The following is a 21,021-nucleotide window of genomic DNA, read 5'->3' on the forward strand; positions in this document are numbered from 1 at the left end:
GCCCTTGAAAAACGTATAGGCCTCCTATATGGGCCCGTCACGTCCCGTCAGTAAGGGAGCTACAGCAGCCCAGTGTCCTTTATAAAAGCCACCAGGTTGCTGAGGCATAAGTCCCTTATCTCCCTGGGCAACAGCATTGGCTGGCACAGTAAGCGCATACGCGCGTAAGAGAAGGCAGAACAGCTCATAAGGACATGTCCCGAAGTTTCTTCATCTTCTAAGCATCCCCTACATTCGGGATCCTCAGCAACACCCATCAAAGACTGATGTCGTCTAAGGTGACAATGACCGGTTAATAAGCCTGTCACAGTTCTTAAATTGCTTCTGTCGAGTCTCAGTAGTTGTTTAGTTTTCAGAGCACCTATGAGTTCCTTGACCTGTCTCATGCCCGAGGCGGCAACCCAGCGGCAGTGAAACAATTGCCTAGCCAAGGCCTCCATGGAACGTGTAGCCGTACTCTTTGAGATCCCAACAAACGGTTCAGGACCAATGGGCGTCACTTGTGCGCCCTATCTAGCCAACCGGTCGGCCTCCTCATTGCCAGGAACATCAGAATGGCCTGGCACCCAGATGAGGCGAATGTTATTTTCCAACGAGAGTGTTTCGAGGATTGTTTTACATTCCAGCACCAGCCGGGAACTTTCCTTCTCGGCACTGAGTGCTTGGATGGCTGCCCTGCTATCTGAGCAGATATTAATATTCTGTCCAATTAGGGGACTGGACAATAGTTCCAGCCCGCAGGACAAGATTGCAAATACTTCTGCCTCAAAGACAGTGGCATGTCCCAGAGCTATGTGTCTTTTAATCCGACACGAGTCAGCGAAGACACTCGCTCCAGCATGTTCGTTCGTTCTGGATCCGTCAGTAAAGCAAGAAGATCCCCCTTTCATAAATGGTGGTGCCCTATCGCTCCCCCAGTCTTCGCGATCAGAGATGACGACCCTGAGGAAGCTCGAGGATTTTAGAATCGGACACCGCTCAGTAGCCCAGTTCCACACGCGCGAATGTCTATACGAACCCGCTTGTAGATAGTTCATCGTATGCAGCCTGTATGCTGCACGTACGGCTTCCATCTTAATAAAAATGTCTAATGGAATAAGATTCAGCAACACCTCCAGGGCTCTGGTGGGGGCCGTTCTCATAGCACCAGTAATGGATAAGCGCGCGAGTCTTTGGACCTTGTTCATTTGTAATCGCGTCGTCGTCTTTTCGACACTGAGCCACCAAACAATGGCTCCATATGTCAAAATGGGTCTAACTACAGCACAGTAGAGCCACTTGAGGACCTTCGGGTTTAGACCCCAGGTATGGGGAAGTTAAGTATATAAGTTATAAATCACAAACTGGAACCAATATATTGTTATGATGAAACCGACGCTTCCCCGACAAAAATCGAAACCAATCACGTGACTACGGCACCTGATAACTTATCAGGTCACGCACCCACATTTACAACAAAATGTGCACAAAGTGCAATTGGAGGATTTAAGCGATCGGAATCGGTCTACTAGTGTAACTAGGCCCATGTACATTAAAAACACAAATCAAACGAGTTAACGGACGAAAACTCTATTTCGTACGTAACAATATCAAGACAGTAACAACGGCAAAAACTACTCTTATTAGTAGACTCACCTACGAGGAAACTTGGGGTTTAAACCTAAAACTAGGATTGGATTTACACCAGAATAATATGAACGCAAATAACATATGCTTCTATCGTATGACAACCTATAAAGGCAGACCTGAGAACCATCAGACACAAATTGAACTCTCATCAGATACCTGCTTATCTGGGCATAACAAAATCAATGAGAACAATAATAAAAGAACAGGAAATCTTTTGCAGTACAAACAGAATAGAAGAATTTCTAAAACAATATAAGTCTCAATTACATATTAAACGACATAGAAAACAGTGCCGTGGAAAATTAGTAAACTGTCAAAAACCTTTAGTAAGCAATTAGTAAGAAATCAACAAAAGTAAACAGATAACGATCGGAATCTAATTTCTGTCTGCAACAATAGCACAACCAAGCTCTCTATTTTGTTTATCCCTAATAGTTAAAGTTTGTTCATTAAAAACAAACAAATTAAACCACCCTGTAGATGTTAATTTAACGTAAATAAATGTTGTTTAGAAATATTTCAAAACACATTAAAAGGAAAAGCTCTTAGCCTTCGTTTTTGTTTATTCAACAGCCAGTATAAAAGTGCCATAAAAGTTTGAGAGTTTCCTGTAGTTATTTTTATAAATTCGGTTTCTTTATGTAATCAGCTTTCATCATGTTTCAAAAAGTTTTCCATGTACAGGACGTTTCAGAGTTTTGGTGACCAAAACTTACGGGAGATTCCTCTTTAGAGAACATTATCTTCGCAGTGCTTGAAGTTAAAAAAAATCAAAATATAACGTAATCCGCACAAGATATTTTAACGAGATTTTGGTGGTTTGAATACCTAGCAGTAATACATATTTTTCGATTAAACAATAATGTGACTATGATCAACAGAGCAACAGTGGAGGCTTATGAATCCAACTGCCCGGTGTTCATAATCGGATGAGACAAGGATTATTGATGTATTATAATGAACTTATCAAATCTAAGATCTGAGGTTCGCTACTTCTTCAATAAAGCAAAGAGAAAGAAAACTTGACAGGGGTACAGGGAGAAATTAACCTTTTATAACAAGAAGATAAAGAAAGTGACAGAAATGACTCTGACTGAGAGATGCTTGCAACAATGTCTGCTAAAACCACGATGAAGTAATGGTACCATTCAAACTGACCAGGAATGACAGCTAAAAATAGAGATGATAGCTACAATGAGGATGAGAAGGTTCATCTCCTGTTAGACTCACTTCCCATACAGCAAGCTGATGTTCATGTGTCCCACACCAGAAAGTACACCTCTGTTCTTCCAAAGAAAGAAAAAAATGAAGCACTCCTTATCTACTCGGCATTGCCAGCAACCAACCCATCCATTACTTTCCGACTAAAAGAAAATATAATCAATGGCATGCGGATCGGTCTAAACACTCGAGAGATCAAGAATAGTAATGTTTGAGCCCAGAAACTAATACCATGAGCCAATAAGAAAATATGTCAGTATTCTCAGGCCGAAGTTAACTCAATAGAAAGATGCCTTCAGTTCAGCCCAGAATCTTGGAATTCTGCCGGAGAGTCATAATAGGTCTGAGTTAGTCAACTCTGGAATAGTATGGGAATGCCTAGGCAATCTCAATGAAGTGGGTAAAAATAATTAAGTCACCGTGCTCTGGGTTTCATGACACAAGGAAACTGAGAGAATTGTGAGAGCTAATATTATGTCTTAAGTCAATTACAGAACCAGAACCCTTCTGTGACTTGAGCCTAAAATATGAGTTCAAATTGAAAGAGAACCACGAAAAAGTCAAGCCCCAAAAGTAACTCACTGGTGCACTCCAAGAAATTTCTTTAGAGGTTTCAACCGAGGAAAAAGTACCAAATTTGTAACATTGAGCAAAATAAACTCACACATCCTTGAAACACAGAGGTACTGCAGATTAAGTGGGATGAGGAGTAAACCCCTGAAAACCTGCTTTGTGAGTGTGACGAAGCAGCATCAACAATGGTGAGGAAATCTCTTCTTTAAAGCCAACTCAGCTGATGGCATTTATTAAGATTTTGAAGCTGGAAGTGGTCAGATCTTACAAAATAAAAAATTCATCATTTGAATATAGATTCATAGGATAATAATAAAACTTAAGAAGAGAAGAAGGTTCAAGAAGGTTCAATGAGAACATGATAACTACTTAATGAACGATTTTTCTGGTCTGTAAAGGTTACAGCAAATTCCAACTAACACATTTTAAACGTTTGACGTGTTATTAAAAATGGTTTTCAACATGTTAGGAAAATACTCTCGCCTACATACAGTAGGTAAGTTGTTCCAGTTGATACGGACCGTTTGTTTATGAACTACTTCACCATATGCTGTTTAAAGTGTTTATCTTGAGCGTTACAATGTTTAATAAATGCCTTTGAAGACTATTATCATGTCAAATATTTGCAATTAACGTGCAAAAGAAAATTACAACTGAAGTTTGCAAATATTTAAAATTGATCACACAACTTTAGTTTCTAGGAACACATTGATAACACCTACGGATACTTACATCATAAATGAGGTCTCAAATAATACCCGTTCGGGAATCTGAAACAAATCAATATAATTATTATAGATTATACTAGTATTATAATAGTTAATCACTAACAAATATAATATTTGTTGCAATTATTCAAGCACGCATCCTAGTTGGTAACGCCATTTAACCGAGTTAATGTTGTTAGGGTAATTTTCCTCAAATTATAATTTTTTATATAGAAAATGTATCTCTGTAAGATATGGTGGAACGTTAGCCGTTTTTTTTAATACAGGGTGTTGCAAATTTAATGTAACATGTCCAATATATAGTTTGTTTGGGACAATTACAAATATTTTGCTAACATGGATAATATGGATTCTAATTTCATATTTTGATGTTACAAAATTATATTGTAACACCCTATAGAAGTTTAGTGATTATTTTTTTTTATTTGCTGTAAAAATCTGGCTTTTAATACTATCGAGAGACCCGCCAGAAATGTTTTTGCTATTGTAAGATATATACATTTTTAGTATGAAAACAAACATTTAATTTAATCCACTAAAATCGTCCCTTAGAAGCCAGTCTGCGTTTCGATTGCTACAATACACTATTTCAACATGTTATCTTAATATTCATTAAATCAATTGATACTAATCTATTATAATGTTTGTGTCAAAAATTAAATTACTAAAATTATACTTTAACGTAGACTCTTAGCAAGATGGATCTAAGGTTTTTTTCACAAAATGTTAAGAGAATCCGTCTTTGTCCTATAAAATATGAATCGAACAACTCCCAGGACTAAGTTTTAATAACTCTCAAGAGAAGGAAGATCGAAGAAGAAATACAGTGTAAAGCAAAAGGTTGAAGTCTTGTTCCTGTGGAGTATAAAACGTCAATTGTTGTCAGAAGTGCAGAGAAGAAAGCTACAGAACCGCAAGTAGGAAATAAATGGGACAATTTGTCCATGATCAAGGAAATAAAACAGAGTTCAAAGCAATCCAGTTTAAAGAAAATAGAACAAGCCACGAAATCAAAATCCAAGTTAAAGAACAAGAAGAAAAGCGTCGATGAAATGTAGAACGAGATGAAAAACAGGATGAAAACCTTGGAGGGACAAGCACGTTTGAGGAAATTACAGCAAGAAATAGGCAGATTGTACAAAATTGTTCAAAACGAGAGAAAGTTGAGTGGAAGATTTCTTAAATATTAGACTTTCAGTTTCTGATGGTAACCCCTCATGGTAGAGCTAGAATAAACAGTTTGACGCAGCTGCTGATGCAAACAATTGACCATAGAGCGACAAAGCCATATCAAGATATTAGAAACCATTTGGCAGTTTGTAAGAGGCCGAAAATAGAGACACACTGGAAAAAATGATATTAGCCAGATGCCATTGGCTACGCTTTGAAATTTGAAATAGTCAAACAAGTCTCAGAAGAAAACAGCAGAATGCGCTGTCTGTCTAGAGAGGAGAGGAGGACCAATACCAAAGCATAAAGACTTCTTCTTCTTTCTTGAAGGATTACATCCTGTTTGTCTTTAACGAATACCGCCGTGGCTTCTATGAGGTTTTGTCGATGCTGTGAATCGTCTTTAGCGATTTTTTTATCACACTCTCTTCTTCTATTGCGGCTCCATTTCCTGGTTGCCATAGCTTATGTCATAATCTGTCTTACACAGGTCTTCCATATTCTTGTCTTGCCCTCGACAGACATGTACTTGTTTCTCCATATTTAGGCTAGCCCCCTACTGCTTGTTAAATGGATGCCCAAGTATCTGAAGATTATAACTTGTTTTATGCTCTTTCCGTTTACGGCGAGTTTGCATCTGGGCGGATCCTTAGCTACGGTAAGACACTGTGTTGTAACCTTGTTGTAACACACTCGTCGATAAGTCGTCTTTGCTCTCGGATGTCATTACGGCATCGTCAGTATAGCATATTATACTTTGATTTCTTTGTCCCCCATCCGGTATTCTTGCCCTACCTTCTTGACCTCTGCGATTATTTCTTCCATGAATAGGGTGGGGCTTAGTCTCCTTGTGTTATTCCAGTTGCTACGGGTATTTTATCGGACAGCTTATCTGCTACTCTTATGGATGTGTAGTTATTGGTATTTACCTTGACAAGTTGTTATGCAGGGGTGTATATGTCTCTTCTGTAGAAGCGGCACTACATCATCTAGCTTTACTCTGTCGAAGGCTTGGGCGCGAAGGCAGGCTTGTTAAATTATAAGGCTTTCTCAGTGAATCTGAATCCCTGTTGTTCTTCGCATATCTCAGAAGCAGCAACTTCTTACTCAAAGATCTTCGTGAATAGTTTGACATTGTACTTAGGAGGTCGATTCTTTCGTAGTTAGTTTTGTAGTTTCCCGGGATATGTTCCATGATCGGTAGGTGTCATCTTATACAAACCACACATTTACTTGATGAGACTTCAGTCATCAGTTATCTGGCTGGTAAAAACTGTGGTGGAAGGGCATATTCCATATCAGTGACTCAAATCCAAAAAAAAAATAAGAACTAGGAAAACAAAGACTAGCCAATGATCAGGAGCAAAACCTGACCGGAAAGCTTTGCACCATGCCAATATCAACTTTATATAGAAAGAACGTTATCGTCTGTTGTACTTGGTGTTATATGCTAAATTTTGTATTGTTGTTTATTATTTTTGCATGTATGGTTACTCAATGTTTAATTCTTCACTAAAGTGAAGTCACACCGGTAAAAGATTCTAATTAAGACTGAAAGAGATGATTCAATGTCTGTTCTGTGAATCCATAAAGCTCAAAAATCAAGTTGGGACAGCATGGGTTGTTTTTTGATTTTTGTGGTCAACATAGTGATGGACTTGGGATCTTATGAAGCACCAGAAATTCCAGTTGAGAATGAAATATAAAGTCAGCTTGGTCAAGGCAGGTCAAGACGAAATGACCAAAAAGGATCTGCGTAGAATAATGTTCCTTGTTCGATGGAGATGAATTACTAGGCATGTGAAGAAGTGCTTGTCTGGAAGATTGCAAACTACTTGAAGTGGCTGAATCTAATGCGCATTGCAACAAAGTAGTCAAGAATCAGATAACATGTGCCAACAACATAGAAGCATCTGTTGAAAAGAGCCATGAGGAAATTCAGCCAAAGGAATCACCTAACCCACATGCCTGAGCTAATGGCAGAACTAAACTTCTTGTCAAAAAGAATGGGACAGCAAAATTTTTGGTAATTTTTGAGCTGCTGCTTCTTCAAATTGATTCACTCGATTTTTAATATTCTTTTGAGATTAAAAAGTATTTTCTTCCTCTTTCTGATGCCCTAAATAATCTTTTTAAAAGTTTTCACAGATCTGAGTGTATAGGGTGTAACTGAGGTGTAGTCAAACAATAAAAAATTGAGCCTTGTGGTCAATATCTCTAGACGTTTTCGCCAGTTTGGTGATTAAGGACCGTTTACCAATTTTATTTTTTATTTTATTATTTTTTTTTTAATTAGTTTTACCTTTCTTGTTTATAATTTAATCATTTTGTGGAAGAAGAAAGAGATTAGCAAGGTTACATTTAAAACTACCCAATTTAAGTAAAAAGTTTAATCGGCGTTATACAGGGTGACACAAATAAAATTTTGAAAACAAAATAATATTTTTATCATAAATCTTGGCACGTTCGGTGATTTTAATTGAAAATAATGATATTGGATAAAGAAGCACATTTGTTTAATGATGACCCTGTATACTCGGATCCTTAAAAACTTTTAAACATATTATTTAGGTCAATAGAAAATACCATTTAAGTTTAGTTAGCTGTTGGAGCCTTGATAGTAGTTTTTGTTGTCAGTTTTTGTTTGTAAGCAGATTGGCTGTACAGTGTAAATAAAAGTTGTGAATCCCTTGCCGTTGTATTTCATAGAAACGTGGCAATAGAGCTCATTGATTTTTTTGTGAATAATGTAGCGATAGCAATTTGGTTGTTAATTATGTTGGCTTTAAATTTGCGACGCCATCCTAATTGTCGGTGTAAGCAAAATATTTTTGGTTGAGTAAGGAGGTTGGTAAGAGTTCATAAGAGAAGTTATAATATAAAATAAAACAATATCGACGATATAAGAAAAGTTAGCCACATAGTTGATAATATAGTCCAAAAACCTCAATCTATTTATAATCAAAAATAGATTTATCTTTAGCCAAATTTTTCGTAGCCCACGAAAAATGTGTATTGCCGGACAGCCTTGAAATTTTGGCTCATATAAATTATTAGTGGACTTAACAAGCATTTCCTTTTGTCTGGATCGAGCGCTTTATAAAATTAAAAGAGCTTTTGTAGTTCCAGTTTCGAAGTCATTCGGCAGTATTTCTAATATGCGAGCATTTGCCATCCGTGGATTATTTACAAACGAACTTTCAGATAATTTCAAAGTACGTATTTAATGTAACGCTATCCTCGATTTTATATTCAATCGATATCTCAAACTCAATGTTGCCAGACCCTGAGAAATCTTTCAACTTGCTACTCTTTAATTCACGAGATAACTTTATTAAACGTCGCGCAGCGTGAAAGTTTATAAAATCTGATTATCTGAAAAAGTTTTATTGAGTTAAATTTAGAAAATATACGGAGTATCTCAGTTTTATTAAAAAAAAAAATTTAAGGTATGTTGTGACATAAACATGTAAGTCAGTTTTCTGTACCCTATTAATATACAGGGGGTTTAAGTATTAATTTGTTCTCAAAGCATACTAACGTCGACCTACAGTCGCAAATTCCTTGTAAGAAGTATCGTTTTAAAGGGAAGCTTGAAAATATACGAGTTTTTCCATTTTCAGTCACTTTTTTCACAAACAGTCAAAGTTAGCATATGTGTCTATGGTAAATTTTCCAAACTAAGTTAGTTTTTCATGGTCTAATGGAGAATGCACATAGGAGAGTGATAGAAGTTACAGGAAAGTTCAAAACGAAAAATGTGGGAAAATTTATAAATGATGCAGGGGACTAATTGTGGATAGAGAAATTATTTGGAAGAAGAATAGAACAGTTGTTTTTTTATGAGAGAAGAGACCAACTCCCCATTCAGGCTGAATCCGGACGTGATATCATGAGACAAGAAGTTAAAGCAACATCAATACTCAAAGGGAAGAAAAGGCTCCAGGGCCGGTTAGAGCACATTTGAAATTTCTCAGGCTTCTTGACAATGAGTCCATCACATGTCTGAGTGGCATTTTTAATAACATCTGCAATTTAAATCAAAAAATTCCAAAAGAATGGCTTATCTCTGACAATTAGTATTATTAGTAACATGCTAAAGCTATTCCTCAAAAATATTTATCGAAAAATTTATAAGATCTGCGAGGAAAGAGTGTCACATACGCAATTTGGATTTATGAAGGGCTTGAGTACAAGAGATGCACTTTTCTGTCTACAAGCATTGTTCCAAAGCTGTAGGGATATGAACTGTGATATTTTTGCCTGTTTTATAGGCTACCAGAAGGCGAATACCATGATGATGATATTGTTAGATGGGCTCCCTTCGGAGAAGATACTTAGGCCGCTAGCCGGGGCCATTGTGACCCATTACAATCTCGTACCCCTCCAGTTCGGTGGCCCGGACTGCCGCAAAGCCTCCCTGACCGGGTACCTTGAATATCTAAGGGGTTGATTGACTCTCTTACCCCAAAGCTCTTTTCTGATGGTCGCAAGTGCCGGGCACTATGTGAGAACGTGTATCGGAGTTTCCTCGTCTTCCAGACACAAACGACATTCCGGAGCCTGTGACAGACCCAGAATGTGCATGTGTCTTCTCATCTGACAGTGAGGTCAGACAGCGTCGGAGGCACATAATCCTGCTTCATCTACAGTTACAGGTACTCCCTCAACGCCTCCTCCCAGCCCCCGAGATAACCCTACGATTCAGCTGAGTCTGTAATCAGCATATTGAGACTTGCCAGTATGTGGGCTGCCCTGACGGCTTCTGCTTGTATAAACAAGTGCAGCGGCTCGAGCCCACATAGCCGCTCCAGTGCCCTTGTTGGGGCAGTTTTCATTGCACCTCTAATGCCATATGATCGACGAGAAGTCTTGATGAATACGGGGATGGATGATAAAGATCTAAGGATCATCCGAAACCTTTACTGGAATCAGCTACTATTAAAATTCTGCTACTTATTAAAATTATCCTGTAGCCACTCATTGCTAATCTCTACTCGGTGGAAATCTTTAAAGATAGCCTTAAGAATACGGACATAGGAATTTGTTGAATGAAGAACGAATGAACAACATTTGGTACCCAGATGACACAGTGGTTTTCATTGACAAGATAAATTATTTCCAAGAACTAATTAACAAAATAAAAGATCAACAGTAAATATGGCGTAGAAATTATCATTAGTAAAACCCATGGTAATGGAAACTGGTACAAAATACGGTTTAACGATTAACAACACACCAATAGACAGACTAGCACAGATCATCTTTCTGGGAACCATGATCAATAATGATAATTGGGACCGCTTACAGGAGATCATGTATAGCGGATAGAGGAAGCAGGAAGCAAGGGCTGTTTTCAAAAAAACTCAAACTCCTCCGATCCCATATTTTCTCGATTCTTTTCTATGGGATAAAATCATGGACATTAACCAATACAACAAAAAGAAAACTCGAAATATGACTTTACAGGAGGATGCTAAGAATATAATAGGTGGACAGATTGAATGAAGAAGGACATGGAAGTAATGAACACCATCAAGAGAAGAAAGCTTGAGTACCTCGGACATATTATGAGGACCGAAAGCAAATATTACCTTTTAAAGTCCGTTTTTCAAGGGAATGGCAGAAGATGGCAGAAGATCACCCGAAAGAAGGAGAATATCGTGGCTTACAAACTTAAAAACATGATTTTTCAAAACTACTACTGAATTATTTACAGCAGCAGTGATAAAAGTCGTCATATTCAGGGTGGTCGCTAATATACGGAACGAATAGACACTAAAAGAAGAACAGAAGCATATTTTGAACAAGCGTTATATCATGAGACTATTTCCTTCAAAACTAATTTCAAATTCGTTATTTTGTAATTTATTGGAAAGAAGAAGGTAATCTCAGTTTTTGTTTGGTTGCAGTCTTCATTTAAAGACATACGTACTTACATATGTTAGGATGGCGATGTGTAAATGGTGAATCACAACGTTATCTAGAAATACTTTTACTTTGTGGGTAAAATACAGTTCTGCGTTTCTTAATTTTCTAAAAGATGTGTAAGGCATACGAGAGTTGTATAAGCTCAACAGGCGATGGGACCAAAACCGAGCTTTGTGTTTAGGGACTTCTGGGAACTTATTTGTTCTTCTGCTATTACCTGGAATGTTCTGCAAGCGATTTTGACATCCAGTTCTTAGACAGGGAATGGTTTGGATTTAGTTTGTATGGTCAAACGGCAAACCTTGAGACAATTAACATTCGCGTTTCTGCATAACTGTGACGAGACTTTCCATGTACTATTTTTATGTATTTCCAAAGAGTGCTCACTTACGACTCAATTACTAAACTCTCCACCATTATCCGTTTGCAAAACTGCAAAAATATGCAAATGATACGTTCTTCTGCTCTCTCAGTTTTCATAGATACATTTTTACTGTTTTTTGTGTTTAGTTAACTTGGTTAGATTGTCCTGATATACCATTTTGAAGTTGTTTTTGCCAGAGATAGATTTTACAACAATATCTTTTTTAAGAGCACTCCGTTTAATTTGATATAGTTTCTCTATCTTCAGTCCATTACCCTAGGGAGGCTCTGGTGGTCATGCATAATCTGGCTGACCATTGGTCTCTATTCTAGGCCATGTGAACTGCTCCATGCAAGGTGGCGTCAATCAGGGGTTATTTGGTCAACCCATCATTTCGGTGTTCTGCTTCGTGGTCCATTAATTTTTCCCTCGACCACGTTCGATAGAGTTGTCTTTTCGATCAATTTGGCCAAAGTATTGGAGAAAAGACTAGCTGATCTTTATCGATATAATTCGTTTAATATGGAAACATTTGTGCCATGCAAGGTCCAGGATGTTCGCAATTTGCCCACATTTCAAATGCTCCATCCATTCGCTTCGATTTGCTTGGTTGTCTCCCTTACAGTCCAGGTTTTTGAAGCAAAGCTGGCGATTGGAAGAATTAGGGAATCGAGTAGTCTTAGCTTCGTATTTCGTGTGATAGCCGAGTCCCTCCATATGTTCAGCTTCGTTGTTGCTGTTCTGGTTATAATTTCGAATCTCTGCTTCCATCCTCCAGCGTTTGTCATCGATGCGCACAGGTTGAACTGGGGCACAAATTCAAAGCCTGCTATCCTATGAAAATGTGGTACGTTATTATTCTGGCCGTCAACTATCATCACTTTTGTTTTTTGGGGTGTTGAGCTCCAAGCCGTAGTTTTTTCTAAATGAACCAAGTCTCCCCATCACGGTTTCCAGCTCCTCCCGGCTTGCACCTATGATGCACACTACGCTGATGATACCCTACATCAGCGTAGCGTAGATTGCTAAAAGCGTAGAAGCGACAGGATACACCCGTGTCTTACACCAGCTTCCACTTCAAACTCCTTCGAAAGTGTAGTGCTATTTGATTTGATCCAAGCTGAGTTATTAAGAGCTGTCTAATTAAGTTGACCAGATCCCATTTCACTGAGTATACTCCACAGTGAGCCCCGCTTAACAGAGTCGTAGGCCTTGGTGTAGTCCACAAAGCAGAAGTGCATTGGGACGTCAAACTAACGTGCTTTTTCAATTAGTAGGCGTAAGTTGAGTATTTGTTGTCGAGTCCCTCTTTCCGGCATAAAACCAGCTTGTTCATCAGCTATTTGTAGGAGTAAAAGTCGTCTAAGCCGGCTGTTGAAAATCTGGAGTATGATATTGCTAGCATGAGGAACCAAAGCATCATACCGTAGCTATTACAGTCTGTGGGTAATCCTTTTTTATGAATTGGTATGTATACTGAATTGCAATATTCTGTTTGCATAGTGTGTGCATCACATCTACACCAACTTACTTCGTCTGTTATTCCATCATTTCCAGGAGGCTTTCCATTCAACAACTGGTTCACCGCCATTTTCAATTCTGATCTTAGTGTTCCTGGTCCCAATACTGCTTGTGATATAGTTTCTCTTGTAATTCTTTAAATATTCGTGATCTTTCTTTATGACATTTTGTTTGAGTTTTAGAAAGTGTGTTAAACAACTTATCAGTAATAACACCAGTGTTCGTTTCTCCTGGTTTTAATGGCAAAATCAACTTTTCTTTATCAACAACTTATAAAATGACAAAGCATTTACATTCAAAATTGTATTGCACTTTTAGCAAACACACACTTCTTCTTTAATTATATCTGGTCCAAAATCTACTTCTATATTTATTTCTTTCATAAAACATTAAAACACATAATTCAGTCAAATCACAAAATGTATTTTCAATGAGGTAATGATGAGCAACATATCTGTAGTCAAAATATATTAATTACTAAAATTCCATTAGAATTGACCCGCTTGAGTATTTTTTTAAAAATCTATTTATTACTTGTTGCAGAAAAACGTATGTTTCTCAGAAATCTAGTAAACTGACGAAAAACTTATTACGAGAATGATGAAAACACTTTTAACGTTGTGGAAACAAAAACATTAGTGATTATAAAACAAAGTCGGTCCGATGATATACTTTGTTTCTGACATGTATACGTCTGATTCTGAGTGGCTAATAAATTAGTAGCCCTGATATATAAAAGTTCAGTTCAGTCTTTATCATGGAGTAGTTTCAATTTAGCATTATAAATTCCACACATTTTTTTAATTAATTACATAAATTAATGATGTAACAGTTACGCAAGTATAACGTAAACATTTTCATGTAAAAACTAAGACTAGTTTTTTTCTTTTTGTATGACTACATTGGGATGGTTTATCCAGATTGAATTGAAACCAGGTTGGCATCTCAGAAAGTTCAGTCAAAAATATGACCCGAATTTCAATATGGAATGAAAATAAATGGATCAAATCTGAAAAAAACAAAATGATACGTAGATAACCCGGGTAACTTGGTAGAGTACATAGAAACAGAATGTTGGGTTATAACAGATATGACCAGGTTAATATTGTTCTAAATTTAATAAGTTTCTTCTACCTCAATATAAAACATAATTTTGATATTAAGTTCGGAATATTGTCATATTGTAATAAAGAATTCATATCATCGCATTGAATTTATTTGGAAAGCACTGAACTTTTAAACTAAAATACTAATTTCTTCAGTAGAACGCGAAATTACTGGGAGAGTTTGTGCGTGTCCGTTTCCAGAGCGTCATTGTGACACTTCGGCTCCACTCGGTGTGTTGGGTTAATGGAAGCCGAACGCTGTCAAACATTGCGGACGCACGCAACTCGTCTAGTATTTAGTTCTCTGTTCCAGGTGGCAGTGACGACATTAATTGTAACGTCATATTCACTTTAGATTATAGTGATTTAAATAGTTTATTAGATATATTGTTATACAGGTAGGCAAAAAACGGTCAATACAAAAGTTATAGGACTTCGTCTAAATCACTAGAAACTATAATTGAATAAAAGACTATTTTGACAGTTTATGACATGTCGCCGTCAGTTTCAACAATTTTTTTGATTTCTTCTGAACCTGGCAACTCTCAAGATCAATCCCATAGAGGTGCGAAACAAACAAACTTATAGCAAAATTAATAAGTCTAAACTAGCTGAACTGCATTTTATAGCTTTATGAGTAGAATTTTGACAGTCGTGACGTTTGACTTTTTGCATCTGATTTACTTTCAGGCTATTTTGAATATGACTCCAGTCAAAATTCTTTCCACAAAGCTATAAAAGTACAAAACATTCCTCTTAAAATCAGTTTCAAATATTTTTTGTTCTCATACTAAATATTTGATGAATCAATGATTTTAAACCAAATTATGTACCATACCTATGTGTATATAATTGAAAATCTGAATTTTGACAACTATACATGGTGTTCTATTTAAAATATTTCATTATTCATTATATTATTTGTACATTGCTGATTTGCTAACGTCCACCTGATAAATGGCAAATACACAAGAAAATATGACATTTTACTGCCAATGCAGTGTAGACATTCAGTTTCAGTTCATAAGATCACCATATTCGTTGGAAAATTATTAAGCCAAATCCAAAAAAAGCAGAAAATAAGTAAGACAAACGTAATGGTTCATTTGAACAAATTAAATTTGTGGGTCAATCCATTTCTCTTTAGCATCTAGCCATACTATCTGGCAAGCTGCCCCATAATTCAGGAATAGTTAAGAATGCGGAAAAAGCACATTCAACAGTTTTTGCTTAAAATTCGTTATACAGGTCATACAAAAATTATCTCCGATACAATGGCTGTAATTATTTGGATACTACGGGTTATTTAGAGTGCTCGTCAGCCTGGTAAGTACTAAAAACTAGAACAATTGTCGTAAAACTTAAAAATAGATTGTAAAAACGTAACAATAAAACGGCCTGAAAGCTAAAGCGGTGATCAGAAAAGCAATAAAACGAATCAAACAACAATTCCTTTCTAAACATAATTTTATAAAATGTTTAGATTGAAACTAGAAACCGACGAAAAGTGCTGGCGATGACAGCAATTACCAATCCTCACCTTAGATTTTAAACAAACCATCAAAAATTTTGAAATCAAACAATGGGAAGGCTATCAAAGTGTTTCTGGGATTTGCTAATTTTGTTTTTGAAGTCATTTTTTGTGAATTTCCTGAAAGTACCTTAAAGGTAAACGTTCGATTTCAATGTAAAGTATATATAGAAAGTGACGTTCACCTCTTTAAGCTATTAAAGCGCATTACTGTCTGTTTTGATAAATGCAAACCTGCTCGTGTTGAGTTACTTTAAACAGGTTTTTCTCCAGTTCAGATTTAGATGTTGTGTTGAAAAGACAATATTTCAAAATTTCATTCTTCGAAACTTCTTTCTCCCACTCAAAGTTTATAACTGACAGTTGTACATAGAATTGAATAATTTCATTTCAGAATCCTTGCCAAGATAATACACTTATTAAAACTTTCAGTTCAAAGCAGTCTGAGTGGCCGAGATGGTTAAGATGAAAGTTACCTTTGAATTAGAATTTCATTGTAGAACGACGGGAGCTTAAATTCCAGTCAAAAATGTATTGTTGTTTGGCAAACTTCAACGTCAAAAAGTGAATCTTCTAATTAGTGAACAGACCGGATGTAATCTGTCTTCTTACGTTGAATTAGAGACTTATGACATAAGAAATGTTTCGTAGAACTTATATTTCCAGTAATAGTCCTCAAATAGGCTAGGCAAATACTTTTGGGTTGATGATCGAAATCGAAAAGTGGCATAAGGTGCCAAAGGGCGATTACGATCCTTATAAGGGAGCCACGTCGTGAAAATTACCTAAAAATGACAACGCAAGCACGTCAGAGGCGTGGGTCGCCCAAGGGGGAGTTCTCTCGCCCAATTTTTAGTGCCTAGTTATTGATACTTTGCTGTGGAGACTAAACTCCGCAGATGTCTACGCCCAGGCCTACACGCACGATGTGGCCATTCTTTCGAGTGGTCGTGCCGGAATATCCAGGCTGCTTTTCGATCCACACAGGTTTGGTGTGAGGAGGGTCTCTCTGTGAACCCGGCCAAAGTGGAAGTCGTCATCTTTACGAGGCGACGAAAACCGGGCCAATGCCGGACTTAAATCTGTTCGTCCAGATTCTGGGGTACAAATCCCAGGTCAAATACCTAGGGGTCATCCTAGATTCCAGGCTGACCTGGAACGAGCACCTTGCAGTCAAAACCGTTTGGTCCGGAACTATGGATACGGCCAAGTCACGAGCTTTGTTGTTGTTCAAGGACTTGTCTGCGTCTGTATTACAGGTGCCATAAAAACTGCCCGAACAACGGCACTGGAGCCGCTATGTGGGTTCGAGCCGCTGCACCTGTTTATACAAAAAGAAGCCGCCAGAGCAGCCCAGAGACTGGCAGGACGCTTCTGTCCAGCGGACCTCTAAAGTTTGTAGTACCCGAGAGGGAGGACTGGAAATTCTCTCGAAACTCTATCCTCCCGTCGCATGGAGACGTCTGGTTTACAGATGGATCCAAAACCGTGACGGGGACAGGGGCAGGTGTGTATGGTGCGACTTCGGGGACGAGGTTTAGCTTCCCTCTAGGCTGCCACTGTACCATCTTCCAAGCCGAGATCTTCGCGATCATCCGATGCGGGGAGTTCATTTTAAACTCACCGCTACGCCGGAAAAATATATCTATCTATACGGACAGCAAGGGAGCAATGGCTGCCTTAAAGGCTGATTCAACGTCGTCTGCGCTGGTGCTGGAGTGTAAGAAGACACTCCTGTCGCTCACGCAGATGGCACTTGGGTTCCAGGGCACTCCGATGTTAGGGGAAACGAGGAGGCGGATAGGTTAGCTCTTCGTGGCTCCAAAGAGAGACCCGTAGGACCCGAACCTATTGTAGGACTAGCGGACGCGGTCGGATTTGCCATTGTGGACCGTATCTTCTGGCAAAAATCCGATATTGCTTGGGAGGAGGCCGGAGGCATGCGGCAATCGCGATGTCTCATGGGCTTCTTTCCAAGAAACAAGTCCCTGATGGAATTATCCAGAAAGGACCTCAGATGTGTGACAGGACTTCTCACAGGTCACTGTAAGATGAGAAGACACTGTCGCTTGTGTCTGAAAGCTGATGAAACTCCGATACACGTTCTCACACAGTGCCCGGCATTTGCGACGATCAGAAAAGAGCTTTGGGGTAAAAGTGTAATCAACCCCTTAGATATTCATGGTACCCGGCCAAGGCGGCTTTGCGGCTTTGTCAGGGCCACCAAACTGGAGGGGTACTATAGCTTGTGATGGGTCACAATGGGCCGTGTGTGTCTTCTCCGAAGGGAGCCCATCTAACAATATCATCATCATCATCATCTATAACAGGAATTTCATTGAGATAGTATCGAAATGATACTTTAGAAGGTACCTTAATCTAAAGCTGCAAAAAACAGTAATTTTGGTGCACTTTACCATAAAACCGTTAAAACTCGTTTATTTGAAACATTCGGTATAATGCGTTGCGTTTTTCTTGCCTCCCTTCTTGTTCTTCTTTTTCTTGTTATCGCATTCTTCCTTGTTCTTCTTTGTCTTTTTGTCGCGTTCTGTTTTGTTCCTCAAGCATTGCCATAATAGCTCCATAATTGCGCTTTGACGTCTTGTAATTGGCATAAAACAAATTTAGTGAAGCCACTGAAAAAGTCGAGTCCGGTCCAGAACACAAGTCTCTAACACAAAGTCCAATTCAAATCAAGTCACACTAAAGTCGGATACTACTGACACCAAATGTTACGGTTTACTCGTGGGTTGTAGAGTCAGTTTAACTCAACAAGCAATACATTTATTAACACAGTTAACACTTCAGATGTCATAAATATGTAGATAGCCAATAAATGGCGCTTTCACATGACGTTGAACGGACGCGGCAAAGTTGCCTAGTTTGGCCGCTAGAGCGCGTCAAAGTTGGTCGTTATATTTCGTACTTTTTTGTAAATATCTCGAGAACTGTCTAAATTAGACTACAAATTTGAAATTTTTAAAAGGTAGCTTTCGAAAAAATAAACAAAATTTTAAAATCAATTTTGACCGAGCAAATACCTTTGGGTTGATAATCGAAAAACGGCGTAAGGTACCAAAGGGCGATTACGGCTCTTATAAGAAAGCCACGCTGTGAAAATTACCTAAAAATGACAAAATCAAAGTCAACTCGAAAATGACACTAATTAACGTCATTCTGGCACCGGATTTGAGTTTATGAGGTCCAACCTTTGTACCTTTGCATTAATTCAATATTAACGTCACAAAAAATTGAAGAAATTTACTTTCATCATAATATCTCAAAAACCGAAAAAAACTTCGACGTTTTCTAAATATAGCGAATAGCAAATTAGGTAAGAATTAAGTTTGTTAAAATTGATTTTGGACGAACCAGTAATGTGGAAATTGAAAGGAGGTATTTCTAGCTTTTGAAGCGAGATTTATAATTCTTTTTATACGAAGCGCCTTAGCGAGCTAAGTGGAACGAAAAATATTTCTTTGATTAAGTGTAAAATCGATTCGGAGGATGCGAAAATTGCTATTTCATTCCGTGCAAATAGGTTAATAGCGTAATAATTTAAGAAAAAAGTTTGGGGTCTAGAATTCTATTAATTGGTCGTTATTGGAAATTAATTCAGTCTTCGCGTAAAATGAGAATTATTTTTGGGGTACAACGGGGCTATTAAATCTGTCAATAAAATTAATAGCTAGTCGTAAAAAGTTGTACACAATATTTCACCGGATTTCCACTTAGACTTATGATTAAAAGCTATTCGCTGGGAAATAATTGGTTTCGTGTGTGTGTGTCCGATTTTAATTTCAGGAGGAAAATCGAGATATGTAATTCTTAAATTGTTTTCAGTGTTATACGGGCAAGAAAACTAGAATTTATTTTAATCAAATTTCAGTAACAAAGTTACCTTCAAACTGGCTAATTATTTTCGAAACTCGTTTGAAATTTAAATTTTTTGTGTGTTTAAATTACATTCCTACAGCATATGGCATTAAAAGACATCATACTTGCTAAGACCCTATTAACGACCCACACCATTTCTATCTGTAATTCAGAAAGAGTCAAGAATAATTCAGAATAGGCAACTGTAATTCAGAAATTGTTAATTGCAATTCAGGGAGTATATCAAGTGCAATTCAGTTTAATTTTTAACCTAAATTGTGTTATTTTTTCATAATATTCATTGTATTATAAAGAATATTAATTTATTAAAGTGCCTTGGAGTTTCAGCTTTGGTAATTTAATCCACAGATAATGTATTTTATGGAATTGCCATTGAATGTTCTGAATTTCATTTGATGGTTTCTGAATTTAAATTGATTTTTTCCGAATTGCACTGGTTGGTTTCTGAATTACACTTGATGGTTTCTGAATTGCAGTTCCTTATTCTGAATTACGCTTGACCTCTTCTGAATCTCACTTGGACTTTTCTGAACTACATTTGGAAATGGTGTAGATGTAGTTAAGAAACTTAATACGTTTTTTATATAAAAGCTTCGCAAACTATCGCTTTCAAACTACTTATTACTTTGCAATAATGTTTAATGTCAACTGTACAGGATATTTGGTTCTGTAAACCTCACCTTTGTCCTCAAAGAATCATCATACTACCAGCTGTTGTCAGTTTGAGGGTTCAACTAATGTCAGATTTTATCAGTTTCGTAAATAAACAGTGAGTCGCTTTATATAGAGCAGTTCTGTGTCCAAAATCCCATTCAGGTATACTGAAAAGCAACCAATTCTCATATCAAGACTTTAAACTTAAACGTTCCAAGAATCAATTTAAATTACTAGAAGCCTCTAGGACCATTTTGCGACATCTATATAATACTTTCTAAAAAGTGCCAGAACATTCTAGAAGTGTCTCAAACCTTCCCTGAGGTGTTTTAAATTTTCAGAGGCCTCTAGGACAGTTTTCAATGAGCCAAAGACCTCTAAATGTTACTTTGAATACTAAGAATTTTCTGAACAGTTCCACAGCTCTCTACAACTGTTTTAAATTACCAGAGGCCTCTAGGACCATTTTGAATGTTCCATAAACTTCTGAATGCTTTTGAGAACTTTCTAAAAAGCCAAGTGTCTTAAACCTTCCCAGAGTGGTTTTCAATTGACAGAGGCCTCTGGGACCGTTTCGAATGTACCAAACATCTGCAAATACTACTGAGATCTTTCTGAAAAGTTCCAGAGCTCTGTACAACTGTCTTAAACTTTCCCAGAACTGTTTTAAATTGCCATCAAATTGCCTCTAAATTA

General features: G+C 37.5%; 2 protein-coding genes across 2 annotated transcripts in view; both read right to left on the bottom strand.

The window, feature by feature from the left end:
• The window catches only part of PMCA (plasma membrane calcium-transporting ATPase 3), a 216,902-nt gene that overhangs the window by 165,046 nt on the left and 30,835 nt on the right, over positions 1 to 21,021 (bottom strand). Inside the window, exon 2 of the mRNA XM_081993879.1 lies at positions 4,156 to 4,193. The gene's annotated coding sequence lies outside the window, so the exon portion shown is untranslated. The remainder of the gene's footprint in view (positions 1 to 4,155; positions 4,194 to 21,021) is intronic.
• On the bottom strand, positions 510 to 1,187 carry LOC145738868 (uncharacterized). Its single transcript, XM_081993988.1, has one exon. It carries the CDS (start codon positions 1,185 to 1,187, stop codon positions 510 to 512), a length of 678 nt encoding a protein of 225 aa, XP_081850114.1.

This window comes from Ips typographus, linkage group LG16 (assembly GCF_016097725.1).
Source record: "Ips typographus isolate SLU linkage group LG16, UJ_Ityp_2.0, whole genome shotgun sequence".
Lineage (NCBI taxonomy): Eukaryota > Metazoa > Arthropoda > Insecta > Coleoptera > Curculionidae > Ips > Ips typographus.